General features: G+C 53.6%; 1 protein-coding gene and 1 pseudogene across 3 annotated transcripts in view; one reads left to right on the top strand and one right to left on the bottom strand.

Annotated features, from left to right (window-relative positions):
- Nucleotides 1-7,738, top strand: part of GRM4 (glutamate metabotropic receptor 4) — a 115,969-nt gene extending 108,231 nt beyond the window's left edge. For 2 of the 3 annotated variants that reach the window (XM_036238969.1, XM_036238973.1), the window contains exons 10-11: nt 224-470; nt 7,029-7,738. In XM_036238969.1, the coding sequence (XP_036094862.1) occupies nt 224-470; nt 7,029-7,078 (297 nt within the window). In that variant the 3' untranslated portion in view covers nt 7,079-7,738. The remainder of the gene's footprint in view (nt 1-223; nt 471-7,028) is intronic. The other variant, XM_036238975.1, reaches the window with a different exon arrangement.
- A 4,625-nt stretch (nt 7,739-12,363) lies between these two features.
- LOC118603804 lies at nt 12,364-12,916 on the bottom strand (annotated as a pseudogene).
- Between the last annotated feature and the right edge of the window lie 211 nt (nt 12,917-13,127).

Genomic DNA, 13,127 nt, shown 5'->3' with positions numbered 1-13,127 from the left:
TCAGATCACATAGCTAGAAGTGGTGGACTCAGGATTTGAATCCAAGAGTTCTGGTCCAAAGTCCCAGCTCTGTATCCTGACTCCTTTTTGCTGAAGCCAGTGGGACACAGGATGGACCCCCGCGTCTGTCCCCGCTGTGTTTGCCTCTGGGGTGGGCACAAGGGTCAGGGCCCAGGAGGCCAGGGCGGAGCCTTCTCTGACACCTCTGCCGGCCTGCTCCCAGCTGTACATCCAGACGACAACGCTGACAGTCTCGGTGAGTCTGAGTGCGTCGGTGTCCCTGGGGATGCTCTACATGCCCAAGGTCTACATCATCCTCTTCCATCCGGAGCAGAACGTGCCCAAGCGCAAGCGCAGTCTCAAAGCCGTCGTCACCGCCGCCACCATGTCCAACAAGTTCACACAAAAGGGCAACCTTCGGCCCAATGGCGAGGCCAAGTCTGAGCTTTGCGAGAACCTGGAGGCCCCAGGTGAGTGCCTGCCCCTGCCGCTCTCCCTCTGGGCCCACCCAGGCCCCACACCTTTCTGGGGGAGGGCTATTCTCCACCCCCACCCCTGGCCAGGTCCTGTTGGGGTACTGGGAGAACCCTAAGGCTGCAGATTAGTGCCCCGCTGCCCTGCTTGCCAGTCCTCCAGGTGCCCCCTGCCAAGCCTGCCCTAGCCACGACCTTCCAGGGATCTCTGCCTCGACTAGGGGGAGGCCATGGAGGGCCTGATTCATGCACCCACGTGAGACCCGGGGATTTCTCTGCCCTGGCGCCCATATCTGGGCCTCCTTGGGAGAAGTGGTAGTCTAGAAGGTCTCAACCTGGGAGCAGTGGCCTTGGCACCAGCCCAGACACCCCCCAGCAGAACCCTGGAGATGGGGGCTCAGGACATAGGCCCCAGATGGATACGTGAGTGGTGGGGCAGGGTGGAGAGCCTCCAGAGGCTACAGTTCTCTGGTAGCAGGGTGGTCCCAAGGGGTTGTTCAAAGAGACCTCAGCTGTAGAGGGTTGTTCTTTGAAGGGGACAGGGGAGGGAAGGAGGCAAGGAACTTGACATCTGAGGGACAGTCCCAAGGTCTTGGCCTGGGCACGACAGAGCCCTCAGAAGTATAAGGCATATGCGTGGGAGGGTGCAGGCCACCACCTTTGACAACTTCGCTGGAGCCAGCCCTCTGTGTGAAGAAAAGAGAAGGAGACAAAGGCATGTCATGTGAGGGACAGATTAGACCTCAGGGGACCCAGTAATAGTGGTGACCATTTCCTGGACCCTGTGCGCCACACCTATCAGGTACCAGTTTTCATTCTCATAGCAACCTTGAAAGGTGGATATTTTTGTCATCTGCATAACACAGAGGAAGAAAAGGAAGCTCAGAAAGGGGAGGGACTCACCCAGGCCGCACAGCCAGCAGGTGGCAGGGCCAGACCTGACCTCTGTTCCACTTGCCCTCTGTCTCCTCCCACAGACCATGGCCTCTGCCCTGGGATGAGCCACAGGGCTTCCACTGTGGAGGGGGGTTGTGCTCCATGCGCCTCACTTCCAGCTGCTCCAGGGTGGGGAAGGTCAAGTGGTCGCCGTGGTCATCTGCCCCACTGTAGACCTTGGCTCCCTCCATGGGCACCCTACAAGTGGCTACATCGTTTAAATGGCAGCTCCTCCTGCCTTCCCACTCTCTGAAAGTCTTGGGGGACAATAGATCCTGGTGGGACCTAGGAGTAAGCACTCTGCTTCCTCTCTCTAGTACTGGGGGAAAGGCCAGCAGGAAGGACACAAGCTGGACTGCAGGAAGGCCGAGAGCACAGGCTCCAGAGAGAAGCCCTTGTTATCCACCAAGAGATCAGGGAAAGCAGGAGATTTCCCTGTTTTGGGGGCTGGGGAAGTACTTCTTACAGGGTCCCCACCTCAGGGACCTGGGCGAAGCATTGTCCCCTTCATTCTCAGCACAGGTCCCGTGCGTTCCATGTGTTGAGAGAACATCAGGTGTGGAAAAGGCAGTCCCTTCCTACGTCCACACAGCATTTTTCACCTGAGTGATCTTCACAGCAGTCCTGTGAGGCCTGGGTAGGGCTGGACGTTTGATCTCTAGTTGAGGCCCAGAGAGGGTGAGTGACTTTCCGGAGGTCACACAGCAAGGTGGTGGCTGGGTGGCCCACACAGTGCCTTTTCTTGACCCTGACTTTATATGGCCTCCCTGTTTCTGGGGTTTCCATTCTTTGCCGAGCAGTATACCTGGCTTCTGAAACTCCCCCTCCTTTGATTTACACCCTTGACTGTCACCCCTGATGACTGTCAGCACCACCACCTTCCACCGAATGACCTTTGTGTTCTCTCCAGTCCTGCTTTTCCTCCCAGAGCACCAGCTTCCCTACATCCCTGGGGCCCCTTTCAGATGCCATCTGGGCCCCCACTCTGAGATGGAAAAGGGGCAGAGTGTCCTTGTCGGACTTCCCGCCTCTGGCCTTTAGTGTCTACTCAAATGCAGCCCCTAACTAGGCCTTTCTGTCCTAAGCAGGGACCCCTCCCTGCACCTTGCCCCACACTCCTGACCTTCATGTTCCTCCTTTCCACAGAGACTGACCCTTCCCATGTCCCATCCCACCATGAACCATACTCTGCTGGTTCAGGAACAGGTCTGTCAACCAGCTGTGCTACAATACAGAACCTGTGAGAGTGAGTGGGTCATTAGCCCCCTTGGGTGCCTAACTGGAGATGACACCGTGACCCCAAAGGGTGATGGTCATGGTGCTGTGACAGCCTAGGGGACCTTAGAGGGCAGGCTCCACAGAGAGCTTTGGTGGCACTTCACTAACATTGTTGCCTCTGCGTCTGTTCAGGCTGGTCACCTGGAGACAGGGGACAATTATGCCCCACTCTCACTAGACAGGGAGGGGTGTGGAAGCATGGCAAGGGAAGATCCAATGTTCCCAGCCTCCTGCTTCCCAGAAGGGAATGATGAGAGCTGCCCCCTTGTCCCCCCACCCGCACAGTGAGGGCCCCAGAGGCCAGGGCCCCTTGCCCCCACTGTCTCTCAGCTTAGTGACAACACGGGCCATAGAGGCACCAGGCAGGAGCCAGGTGATTAATTCTGGGGACAGCCAGACTGAAGGGGTGTGAGTGGGAGGAGTGGGGAGGTGTCACTCTTGTGGAGCAGGAACATTTTTCACTCTGTCACTGGCAGGCCACGTATCTTTAAACAAACAACAGAATAAATAATTCAGAGGCCTGATTGCAGGCAGATTGAGTGTGGAGACATGGGGGCAACAAATGAGGTTGTCAGCTCATACTTGCCGCTGCCCAGCTAATTGTTATCTGAGGTGGCGGAGTCTGAAAACCAGCAACGGGGGCATGTCACCAGCAAGGCATGGGTTTGGGGTCCTCTGCCCATACCCCCTCAGCCCTTCCCCTCTTACCAAGGATGCCCCTGGGGAGTCGCTCTCCTCATCCTTTCCTCATTGCTGCAGTTATTTCGGCTCTACCCCTTTGTCTATCATTTTGCAAGGTTTACAGAGTATTTCCATTCATGCTGTGGCTGAATGGAAATGGGGTAATTATTATCCCATTTTAGAGATAAGAGAATCTGGGCTCCAAGAGGTTCAGTTTGTTGGAAGGGCTATGTGGCAGGTGCTGAGATCCCCCATACTGGTGAGATAGGATTGGACCCCAAGTCTCCTGACTCCTGGCCAGACTCTTCTTTTCATTCCTCATTGTTAGCTCCTGAGGTCCCTGGGCAGACTCCTTGCTCCCCTTTTCCAGATGGTGAGGCCGAGTCTCCTCCAAAGACATTGAGCCCCTGGCTTATAGCTGAGGGCTGAATGCACTTCCAGGTTCTGGAAGCCGTGGATTGAATTTCCTATTGGAGACAGCTCTGGTCTGAGAGACAACAGGGGCCCACTGTCTCTCACCTCCTGGCCACTTCCTTTCATCCCCCACCTGGCTGGTGGGTGCTCCAGCAGCTGCCCCCAGGATCCCATTTCCCTGCAGTCAATAGAGATTTTACTGTGGCTGCTGAAGTTTTCCTTCACCTCAGAGCCAGGAGCTGCTGCTGATGAGTTTACAGGTTTGGAAACTCAATTTTATCAGTTCACTCAGGGGGTGATGGAGCCCTGGGGAGCTGATTCTCACCGGCCTGGCTTGCGGGCATGTGATTCAGAGCTGGCTGCTGGCTTTTTCCTGCCAGCGGGGGATAGGGTCGGGTAGAGATGTGGGAGTCGGGGTGCCTCTCAGAAAAAGAGGTCTAGGCAAAAGAGGTCTAGGTCTGTGTTGTTGCAGGCCGGAAAAACGAGGCTTAGCAGGGCAGGAAAGGAGCTGCCTGAGGTCACAGAGGGATTTTGAGGCTCCTGTCTTCAGAGCGCTGCTCTGCGTGTCCTGCCTCCTCCCGTTCAGCAGCTCCGACATCCCCAGGTCCCTTCCGTCACTCTGCTCCCTTTCCAAGTGCACCCCCACCCAGACCCCCTCCTAGATGTTGCTCCATCAAAGCCCACCCATCCTGGGATCCTTCCTCCTTCTCGGTCGCCCAGCACCCTGGAGGGACATGAGCCATTTTAGAAGTGAAGGTGGGGATTCTTTGTACACTACAAGGTACTGGCCTTATTCTCTTCCTGGATGTCATAGGCACCATTTCCTTTCATTAGCACCTGTCTAGGTGGCTAAAAACTTGTAACTTCCCTGGCACTGCTCAGGGGAGTGATTGTTCATTCCTTTGCTTGAATATTTCTGCTGACAGGGAGTCTAACTACCACATAAAGCTACCCACTCCACTCTCAGCTCAGGGCAAAGTTCCTCCTTCAGCTCAACTGCACTCTGATCCTCGTGCCTACCCCCTAGTACACAGGGTGCCCCTCTGCTCGCCCCACCCCCATCTCTGCTTCTTTCCACACTCGATGGACCCCAGAGGGTGGGACACAGCAATCCCGCCTGTGTTAATGGGCTTCTACTTACGCTGCTGTGACAAAGAGCAGAGTGGCTCAATCAAATAGATGTTGGTTTCTCTCTGACATAATCGTACATGGTGGGTGGCAGGAGCGGGGACCCATGTGCCTTTCATTTTGTTTCTCCATCAGTTCCCAGAGGGTTGTCCTTATCTTCATGGCTGAGGCTGGATGCCCTCGATGTCTGTTCCACCCATGAAAGGAAAGAGAGGAAATACAGAGGAAACAATCCATTTTGATCAAATGACATGGAAGTCGCACACAGCCCTTCCACTCACCTGTCAGCAGGAATGTGGTCATGCAGGGCCATACTTGCTGCAGGGGGAGCTGGGAAATGTATTCCTTAACTTTGGCAGTCGTGATCCCAACGAACAAAGGGAAAAGAGGATTGAGGGGACAGTGTGCAGCCCACCACACTGTTGCCCTCGGTGTCCTCTTCTCTAGGCCAGATGCCCCTGGCTGAGCCTGGCAGATGTGCCTCCTTTTCTGAGCTGACAGGATCCTGATGGAGGGTCAGGGCAGCTTTATGACAAAGCATACCATGCATGATTTTCTCCCATCCAGCCTCCTCGCTCTGTACCAGCAAACCAGCCCTCGACCCAGGTAGCAATTCAGCCCTTCATTGCTCTCTACTGACTTGTCCTCCAGGCCACAGAAAGACACCTTGAACCCTGTCAGGGCAGGACCTCACCGGGCTCTTTGCCCCTCTGGCCTCAGTCCTTCATTTTTCAAATGGGAGTGACACTTATCTGGCCTCCTCAATGGGCTACTGTGAGATCTGAACCCTGGCAGGGTGAAGGTCAGGGGACCACTCATGCTGCCCATGAGAGCTGATGCCGTCAACTAGCTGGGGATGGGGAAGAAGGCTGTGGCCAGGAGATAGGAATATCCAGACATGCAACCCCAGTCCCAGGGGTGGGTGAGAGGGAGCCAGAGTGATGGGTGCAAGTAAGGGAGGCTCAAGACTGAGGCAGGATGGGGACAACCAGAAATGGGAAGGGTGGCTGCACGGACGAGGGGACCTGAGAATGTCCATTTTTCTAAGCATGGGGAGAGTGCTGAGTTAGTCATATGACTCAGTTTCTAGCTTCTCAAGGCACGGTCTGGTTCCATTATTTATTTCCTTTGTTCCCATTCCCCACTCACTTCCTGTGGGCTGCTAATCTCTGTATACTCCTGGCATGTGCTCTTCCAGAATGTGTGCTATTGAACTTCTCAAAATTTTCCCTTGATAATATAGTCGATCTTTGAACAAAGTGAGTTTTAGGGGTGCTGACCCCTCACTTCCTGCCCAGTGCAGTCAAAAAATCCGCATATAACTTTTAAACCACTCCCCTCCCCGAAAACTTAGGTTGTCCCTTAGGATCTGTGGGGGATTGGTTCTAGGACCCACCATGGATACCAAGTACCCTTTTTAAACAGTGCGCTCTCAGCATCTGCAGACTCTCAGCCACAGATTGAAAATAGTCCAGGTACTTACCAAACAAAACAAAACAAAACAAAACAAACAAAACTGTGTATTAGCAGACCCATGAAATTCAAGCTATGTTGTTTAAGAGTCAGCTGTGCTTTAGGGATATGTAATATTATATATATATACACAAATATATATATATTTTATATAAGAATATATATTAAATATAGATAAAATTATATCATAAATAAAAATGATTCTCTTAAAGTGTGGCAAAGTCAGGAAGTGGCAGGGGCCCCATGGGGGGTGCACACAGAAGCGGGGTGCTCCGTGGGAGCCCCATAGAGGGGCAGGGTCTCCCTGGGGTACACAGAGGGGCGGGATTTGCGAGGAAGGAGTCAAAGGAGGGAGGTCCCACCTAGAGCAGGAGGTGAATTCGGAGGGCACTTCAGGCAAGCAGCCCAGCGCTAGCAAAGGTGTGGAGGTGGGAACGGTGTACCAGAAGGCTGCGCTCAGTGCAGAGAGTGGGGCGACAGTGGAGGAAGCAGTGGAATAGGCAGATGGGGCCGGCCCAGGGGGATGTGGACTGCTCAGTTCAGTAGCCTGGACTTGATGCCATGGGCAGGGCAGTGCTTGTACAGCAGGGGGTTTGGAGAAGCTATCCCCTAACTTCCGGGTACCCCTGGTCTCTCTTCTTCCAGTGCTGGCCACCAAACAGACCTACGTCACCTACACCAACCATGCAATCTAGCTAGGCCATCGGAACCAAACATGAGGAGAAGGAACCGAGACCCTTGTGGATGGTGCGTGGAGCCAGGGCCACTCCCAGGGGCCCAGCCGATGTTCTGCCTACCCGTGGGTGCCCACGGGTGTGGCTTGGTGCTGAGGACAGCAGAGCCCCAGCGGTCATTGCTGGGTAGCCTGGGCAAGCTGGGCAGGCGACAAGAGGAGGACAAGGGGCTGGGGCAGCTTCACCAACCCTAAGAGCCTGAGTCCTGGACCAGGGCCTCTCCTGGCCCCAAATCACAGGAGCGCAGGTTTCGGGGGCCCCAGTGCTGTTTTTATTCCTCTCCCTTTGACTCTGCTTGTCCCACTGGTAACCTTCTCAGTCTGTCTCCATCCCTGTCTTTATTTTCTCTTATCTCTTCATATCACCTTTTCTCTCTGTCTCTGTCTGTGTATTCTGCTTTTTCCGTGTCTTCTTTCTTTCTGCCTCTGCCTCCTCTTGCTCATGAACTCTCTGTCTCCAGGTCTCTCCTGCTTTTCTCTTGTGCTCCACTTGGGTCTCTCCTCTCATGCTTTTTTCTGTCCCATTCTCAGCCCCCTCCCCACCTTCATTTATGTCCAGCCTCTGCTCTCCCCTCCCTGCCACCCTTCTCAAATTCACCAAATCGTACATGTTGCAAAAGAGAAAAAAGAAAAAAAAAAGTCAAAACACAAAAAAGCCAAACAAAAACAAATCTCGAGTGTGTTGCAAAGTGCTGCTTCCTCCTGGTGGCCTCTGTGTATCCCTGTGGCCCGCAGCCTGCCCGCCTGCCCCTGCCCGTCTGCTGTGTGTCCTGCCCGCCTGCCCACCCAACCCTCTTGCTGATGACACGGAGTTCAGTGCCTGGGTGTTCGGTGATGGTTATTGATGACAATGTGTAGCGCATGATTGTTTTTATACCAAGAACATTTCTAATAAAAATAAACACATGGTTTTGCACCACGTCTCACATCTACTGAGGATCTGGCGGTGGGACCTCAGGCTCAACCCGCAGTCAGAGGGCCTGGGTAAGAGAAGAAGAACTGGGTGATGGAGACCTAGGACTTGTAGGTGATGGAGGCTGCTCCCTGGGCCAGTGCGGGAGTGGAGAGGCCTTGGGCAGGGAGAGGTCAGGACGTTGTGGAAGATTTCAGAACTCCCCCGCTGGTAAGGGAGATGCCCTGTCCCTGTCCTCTGCCCTGCAGCCCCTAAGGAAGGTACTATTTCGAGCCCGCCTCTCTTCTGGCTTTTACATCCTTCACACCTGGGACCTACATCCACACTCCATGACCTGAGCCTCCTCTCCTTCCAGCCAGGAAGCTTTCCTCTTGAGAAATCAGCTCTTGGGGCTCCCAGCACCACACCCCTCCCTGCCCCTGCCTGTCCTGTCTCCAGGTCACAGGTGCTAAGATGATGTGTGTCTGTCCTGGAGATCAGTGTGTGGCGTGTGTCCAGCTGGACCAGGGGCACGGCACAGGTGTGCATGCGTGTTGCTCCCCCCAGCTCTGTGTGTGTCTGTTTTGGCTGCGTGTGTGTGTGTGTGTGTGTGTGTGTGTGTGTGTATGCGTGTGCTTCTGGCAGCTCCATGTGCATGCTTATCTATCTGTTTAGGCTCACGTGGGTGTGAGTCCACATTGCATCCACATTATGAAGATGCTTGTCCTGGGCCGAAGGCAACTGTGGAATGTGTGCTCACAGCAGCTGGCTTCCCTGGCAGGTTGGGAGGTAGGGAGTGGGGAGTGGCTTAGGGGCTGGGCCTGGTGGGGGTAAATTATAGAGCCAGTGACACAATGAGGCCACAGACAGCATCTGGAGCCCAGGCTGCCTGTGCTGCCTACTCTGGCCCTGCCGCCAGGCCCCACCGCCATCTACCTTCTTGGCTGACCGGGGTGTGGGGCACTGTGGCCAAGGGCCTGAAGGGACCCTGGGTGGGAGTTAAGCAAGAGCTAAATGTGAAAGTATGTGGTGAGGTGGGGGACATTAAATCATGCCAGGTGTTAGTGCCCCCTGGGTAAGCCCATCTTACTCCTGCGGGAAGGCTGGTTTGATGTGCATTCACCTGTGCTTAGGAGATCTGTTCTCCCCAGAGTGCATGTGTGAGAAAGTGTGCAGCACCTACTGTATACTGGATAACATTTTGTGTAAGGGAAGGAGGGGAAAAGGTCTCTCACTAATGGTCTTGCTTTTGCAGGATGAATCTTAAAACCCATAATAGATTTTACCCAGTGTCCCAAGCTAGTTAGGTAAAACTAAGTTGTCAGACCAAGGGTGTTTGCCAGAAGCTTCGGGGGCAGTGTTTGTTGTGTGTGTGTGTGTGTGTGTTGGGGGTGTGTGTGTATTTGTGTGCGTGTGTTCGGGGGGTGTGTTGGGGGTAGTTGGGTGTAGAAGGGAAGTACAGCCAGCTCTCCCTCTGGTGATTCCTGACAGCACCCTCAGCCTGGGCACCTTGTCCCCTCTCTGGCCTATTTCTCTTTCAAGGTGATTGCCACACCAAGGTCCAAGTCTAGGCAGAAGGCCTGGCCTGGGACCCAAGAGTTTGATGCTCAATCCAAGACTTTCCCAGGTGACCCCCACATCTGTGGAGCCCCCTTCTAAGTTCCAGGGGGAAAATTGCCTTTCCAAAGTGGCTGCTGCCCCTTGACTCCCCTCAGCACTCAGAAGAGGCCAGTAGTGGGCCAGGTCAGTTTTCATGGCCTCCTGGTTGGAGCCAGGGCAGGTTCCTGGGAGGGCCTATAACCATCAAGCATCTCTGAGTCCCGGTCTAGTCCAGCCTGCCTGAGGCTCTGAGAAGGGGCTCGTGGAGACAGGGCATTCAAGTCCTGCCCTCAGGGGGCCACCAGTCTGATGGGAGAGACAGCCCTCAGGAAGCCTTACAGCCTAGACACACTGACGGTCCCAAAGTAACATTATTATGGGAGTGGGGTGGGTTAAGTGGGGAAGACTTGGGTGAGGTGTGAATTCTGAGAGCTGAGCGTGGGGTACAGAGGAGAGGTGTGTGGGTTCCATGACCCTGAGGTAGAAAGGAGGGACCAGTCCCCAGCAGGTCTTTCAGAAGTTGGACCTGCCGCGGTAGTGTGGGAGGGTGGCACAGGCCAGTGAAGCCAGGGCTGGGATCCACAGGTGGGACTGGTGGGACGTACATTGATACTTGAGGTGGGGAAGACCTGGTGGCCCTTCCCGGGCCTGCTGGCTGCTCACCTTTGCTTTCTGTCCCATGTTATTAATTCCTGGGCTCATATCAGACACCCAAGAAAGATGGACAGATGCTCATTATTTTCTGAATTTTGTATTTTAATAATATGGGGAGGGGGTGCGATGATCCTAGCTCCTGGACAGAGCTGGTGGCCCCCAGAGACCTTTGCTCTGCGAGAGGAGTGAAGGAGTCTCACAGGCTCTGTACGCCCCTCTCCCCTAGGGCTTCAGCCCCACAGCGAGAGGCCCAGAAGTGCTCTGTGGCAGCCCCCAGGGCTGGTCACTTCAGGGTGGAATGAAAGGATTAGGCTCAAGGCGATTCTACTTGTACCATACACTTCCACATCTCCATGAGAACTTTCAGATGAGCCAGATGCTGAGCCCCACCTAGAAGGATTGGATCTGAAGCTCTGTGGGTGGGGCCGGCAAATTTTACAAGCTCCCCAGGGAATGCTGTGTACACCCCAGCGTGCCAGATGAAGCAGTGTTCCAGCAGCAGAACCCTTTCTTCAAATCAGTAAATAATGTCCCTGGGAACCTGTTGGAAAGGCACATTATGGGTGCCACTCCAGGCTTGCTGAACTGGAAGCTCTGGGCGCGGGGTTCTGCAATTTGTCTCACAGGTCTTCCTGGTCATTTCTAGGCAAGCCAGAGTTTGAAAACCATTGCCTAAAGCTAATCATGTGTTAAAAGGCCATACTATATGATTGAAATATGTTTGGGAGAGAGAGAAGGGGAGAGTCCAGGTTTAGGGTTACCAGGACAGGGGGAGTTCCCAGGATGTAGGACTTACAGTGCTAAAACCAGGAATTTCCAGAAAAACTTGACAAATCAGCCACCCTATCAGACCCCCTTCCTTACTGATTCATTCAACAGATATTAAGTACCTACTATGGGCTAGACCCCAGGTAGACAGTGGCAAGCGAGATAGGTGTGGTACCAGACCTTGGGGTATCTGCAGCAAGAGGGAACAAAATCCACTCAAGAACTTGTCAAGGCTCAAAGCCAGGACCAGGGTGCTACCAGCCCTTTGCAGGAGCCCACCGAGCTACCAAGTTGGCTGGATACACAGGAAACCTCTAGGACTCTGAAGACTCAGCTGCAGAAGCAGTCTACAAACGTGGGTCTCATACAGCTCAGATGGGCTGCTTCTGAGAGTCAATGTCCCGTGTCTGTTCTCTATCCTGCCTTCTCAGGCCCTGAATACAGAGGAAAAGGGGGCCAGAGTGTGGCCTGTTAGCATCATGCAAGGAGCCCCTGCCCCGGAGGAGCCTATAGGCCCAGGGAGGGGTCCCCCAGTGCCCACATGAAGATGCTGAGCTTCCAGGAGGTTGTGTGGCCCCTCTCCAGCCAGATGAGAGGCCATGGGCCCTTCTTTTTGATGCTTTCACTGGGCCCTGCTGCTCTTCCTCCCAGCCTGGGATTCCAACTGCCCAATGAACATCAAGAGGAGTCTGAGGCACTCTCCCTGGTCCCTAAAGCTCCTTTCTGCCCTCCTGTGCTGCCCAGCTGTCCCTCAGGGCACAGCCCCGGCACTCTGAGCTTCACAAGACATGGACCTCCCAGCAGATACCCTGGCACCGAAAGGCAAACAGTGCCAAAATCTTACTTCAGTTGGCAAAAGCAGCAATTAGCATCTAATGAGGCTACTTGCTTTATTTTTAGGTAACCTCCAAGGCCCTGTCTGTGTAATTCAGCCCGCCATTGCTTGGCAGATAATTAAAGCATGTCACCATAATTTGCCTGTGTGTGTGTGTGTTTTTTTTTTTACGAAGCTAGTAATTATGTTTTTATTGCGAGTGAGGGGGAAAGAGGAAGGCTAGAAAACAAAGAGAGGTGGAGTTGGGGCAGGAAATGGGGTTCCATTCCGTCAGCCAGGCGGCTCTACTCCATCAGCACAACCAGGAGCCCCCAATGTGGGGGCAGCTAGTGCTGGAGCCTCTTTAACTTACGGGTCCTTCCTGCCCAAGCTCCTCTCTATACTGGCTTCCCTTGCCCGCACTTCTGGAATCCTTTTCTTCTAGGTCTGGTTGAGAAGAAGCCTCCCACCCTTCCCCCCCCCTCCCCCCGCTTTTTATTATATTTATTTGATGCTGAAGTTACTCCTGGGCCATAAGTTTTTGTTTCTTCAGTTTCTTCTGAAGTGTGTTTTTCTTCTGTGCGATCTCCTCTCTGGTTTAGGAACAGTCTGCTCCTTTGCAGTAAGGATCATCTCACCGTGGCAGGGAGAGCTCAGGCAGGGGATAAACCACCCACGAGCTCTGGAAGTTCTACATTGCATCCTGGGAGCTTTGTTCACCTGGATGTGCTCAGTGACCAGAGGGTCCACATCTAAATCCTTAAGCTCAGCATCATCTCTGCATTTTTTAAGCATATCTAGCAAAAATTCAACACCCTTTTTGGGCCACTGACCCTGTGTCTAGCCCCATTGTTTGGCCTGGGCACACCTACCAGCTCCACCATTATAACAACGGAATGGCACACATTACTTTTGTAAAGTGACATCCTTCAGGTACTTGGTGGCTTTTTGGATATGCATACCCTTGGTGGCCTGGGCAGTTTTACAGAGTTCTTAAAGTGAACATGAAGATTTAAATGTCTTGATTGGCATGATTTCATAGGGTTTTCTAAGTTGAGTGAATAGCGAGACATTTTCAGAGGTCACCTCAGTTCGCTTATGGGAAGAGCAGGAGGAAGCCCTTTTTGCAGCCCCAGTCTGCTTCAGGGTATTCCAGTGGGCAGGAAGGGGGTGAGGCTGAAACCAGAGTAGCCATGAGTTGAGGATTCCTGAGCTGTGCATGGGTACCTGGGAGTTCTTTATGCTATTGTTATATTGTTTGAAGTTTTCCCTAGTTAAATAGAA

The sequence above is a fragment of the Rousettus aegyptiacus genome, unplaced genomic scaffold, assembly GCF_014176215.1.
Source record: "Rousettus aegyptiacus isolate mRouAeg1 unplaced genomic scaffold, mRouAeg1.p scaffold_m13_p_1, whole genome shotgun sequence".
Classification (NCBI taxonomy): Eukaryota; Metazoa; Chordata; class Mammalia; order Chiroptera; family Pteropodidae; genus Rousettus; species Rousettus aegyptiacus.
This window is presented reverse-complemented; position numbering and strand designations above follow the sequence as displayed.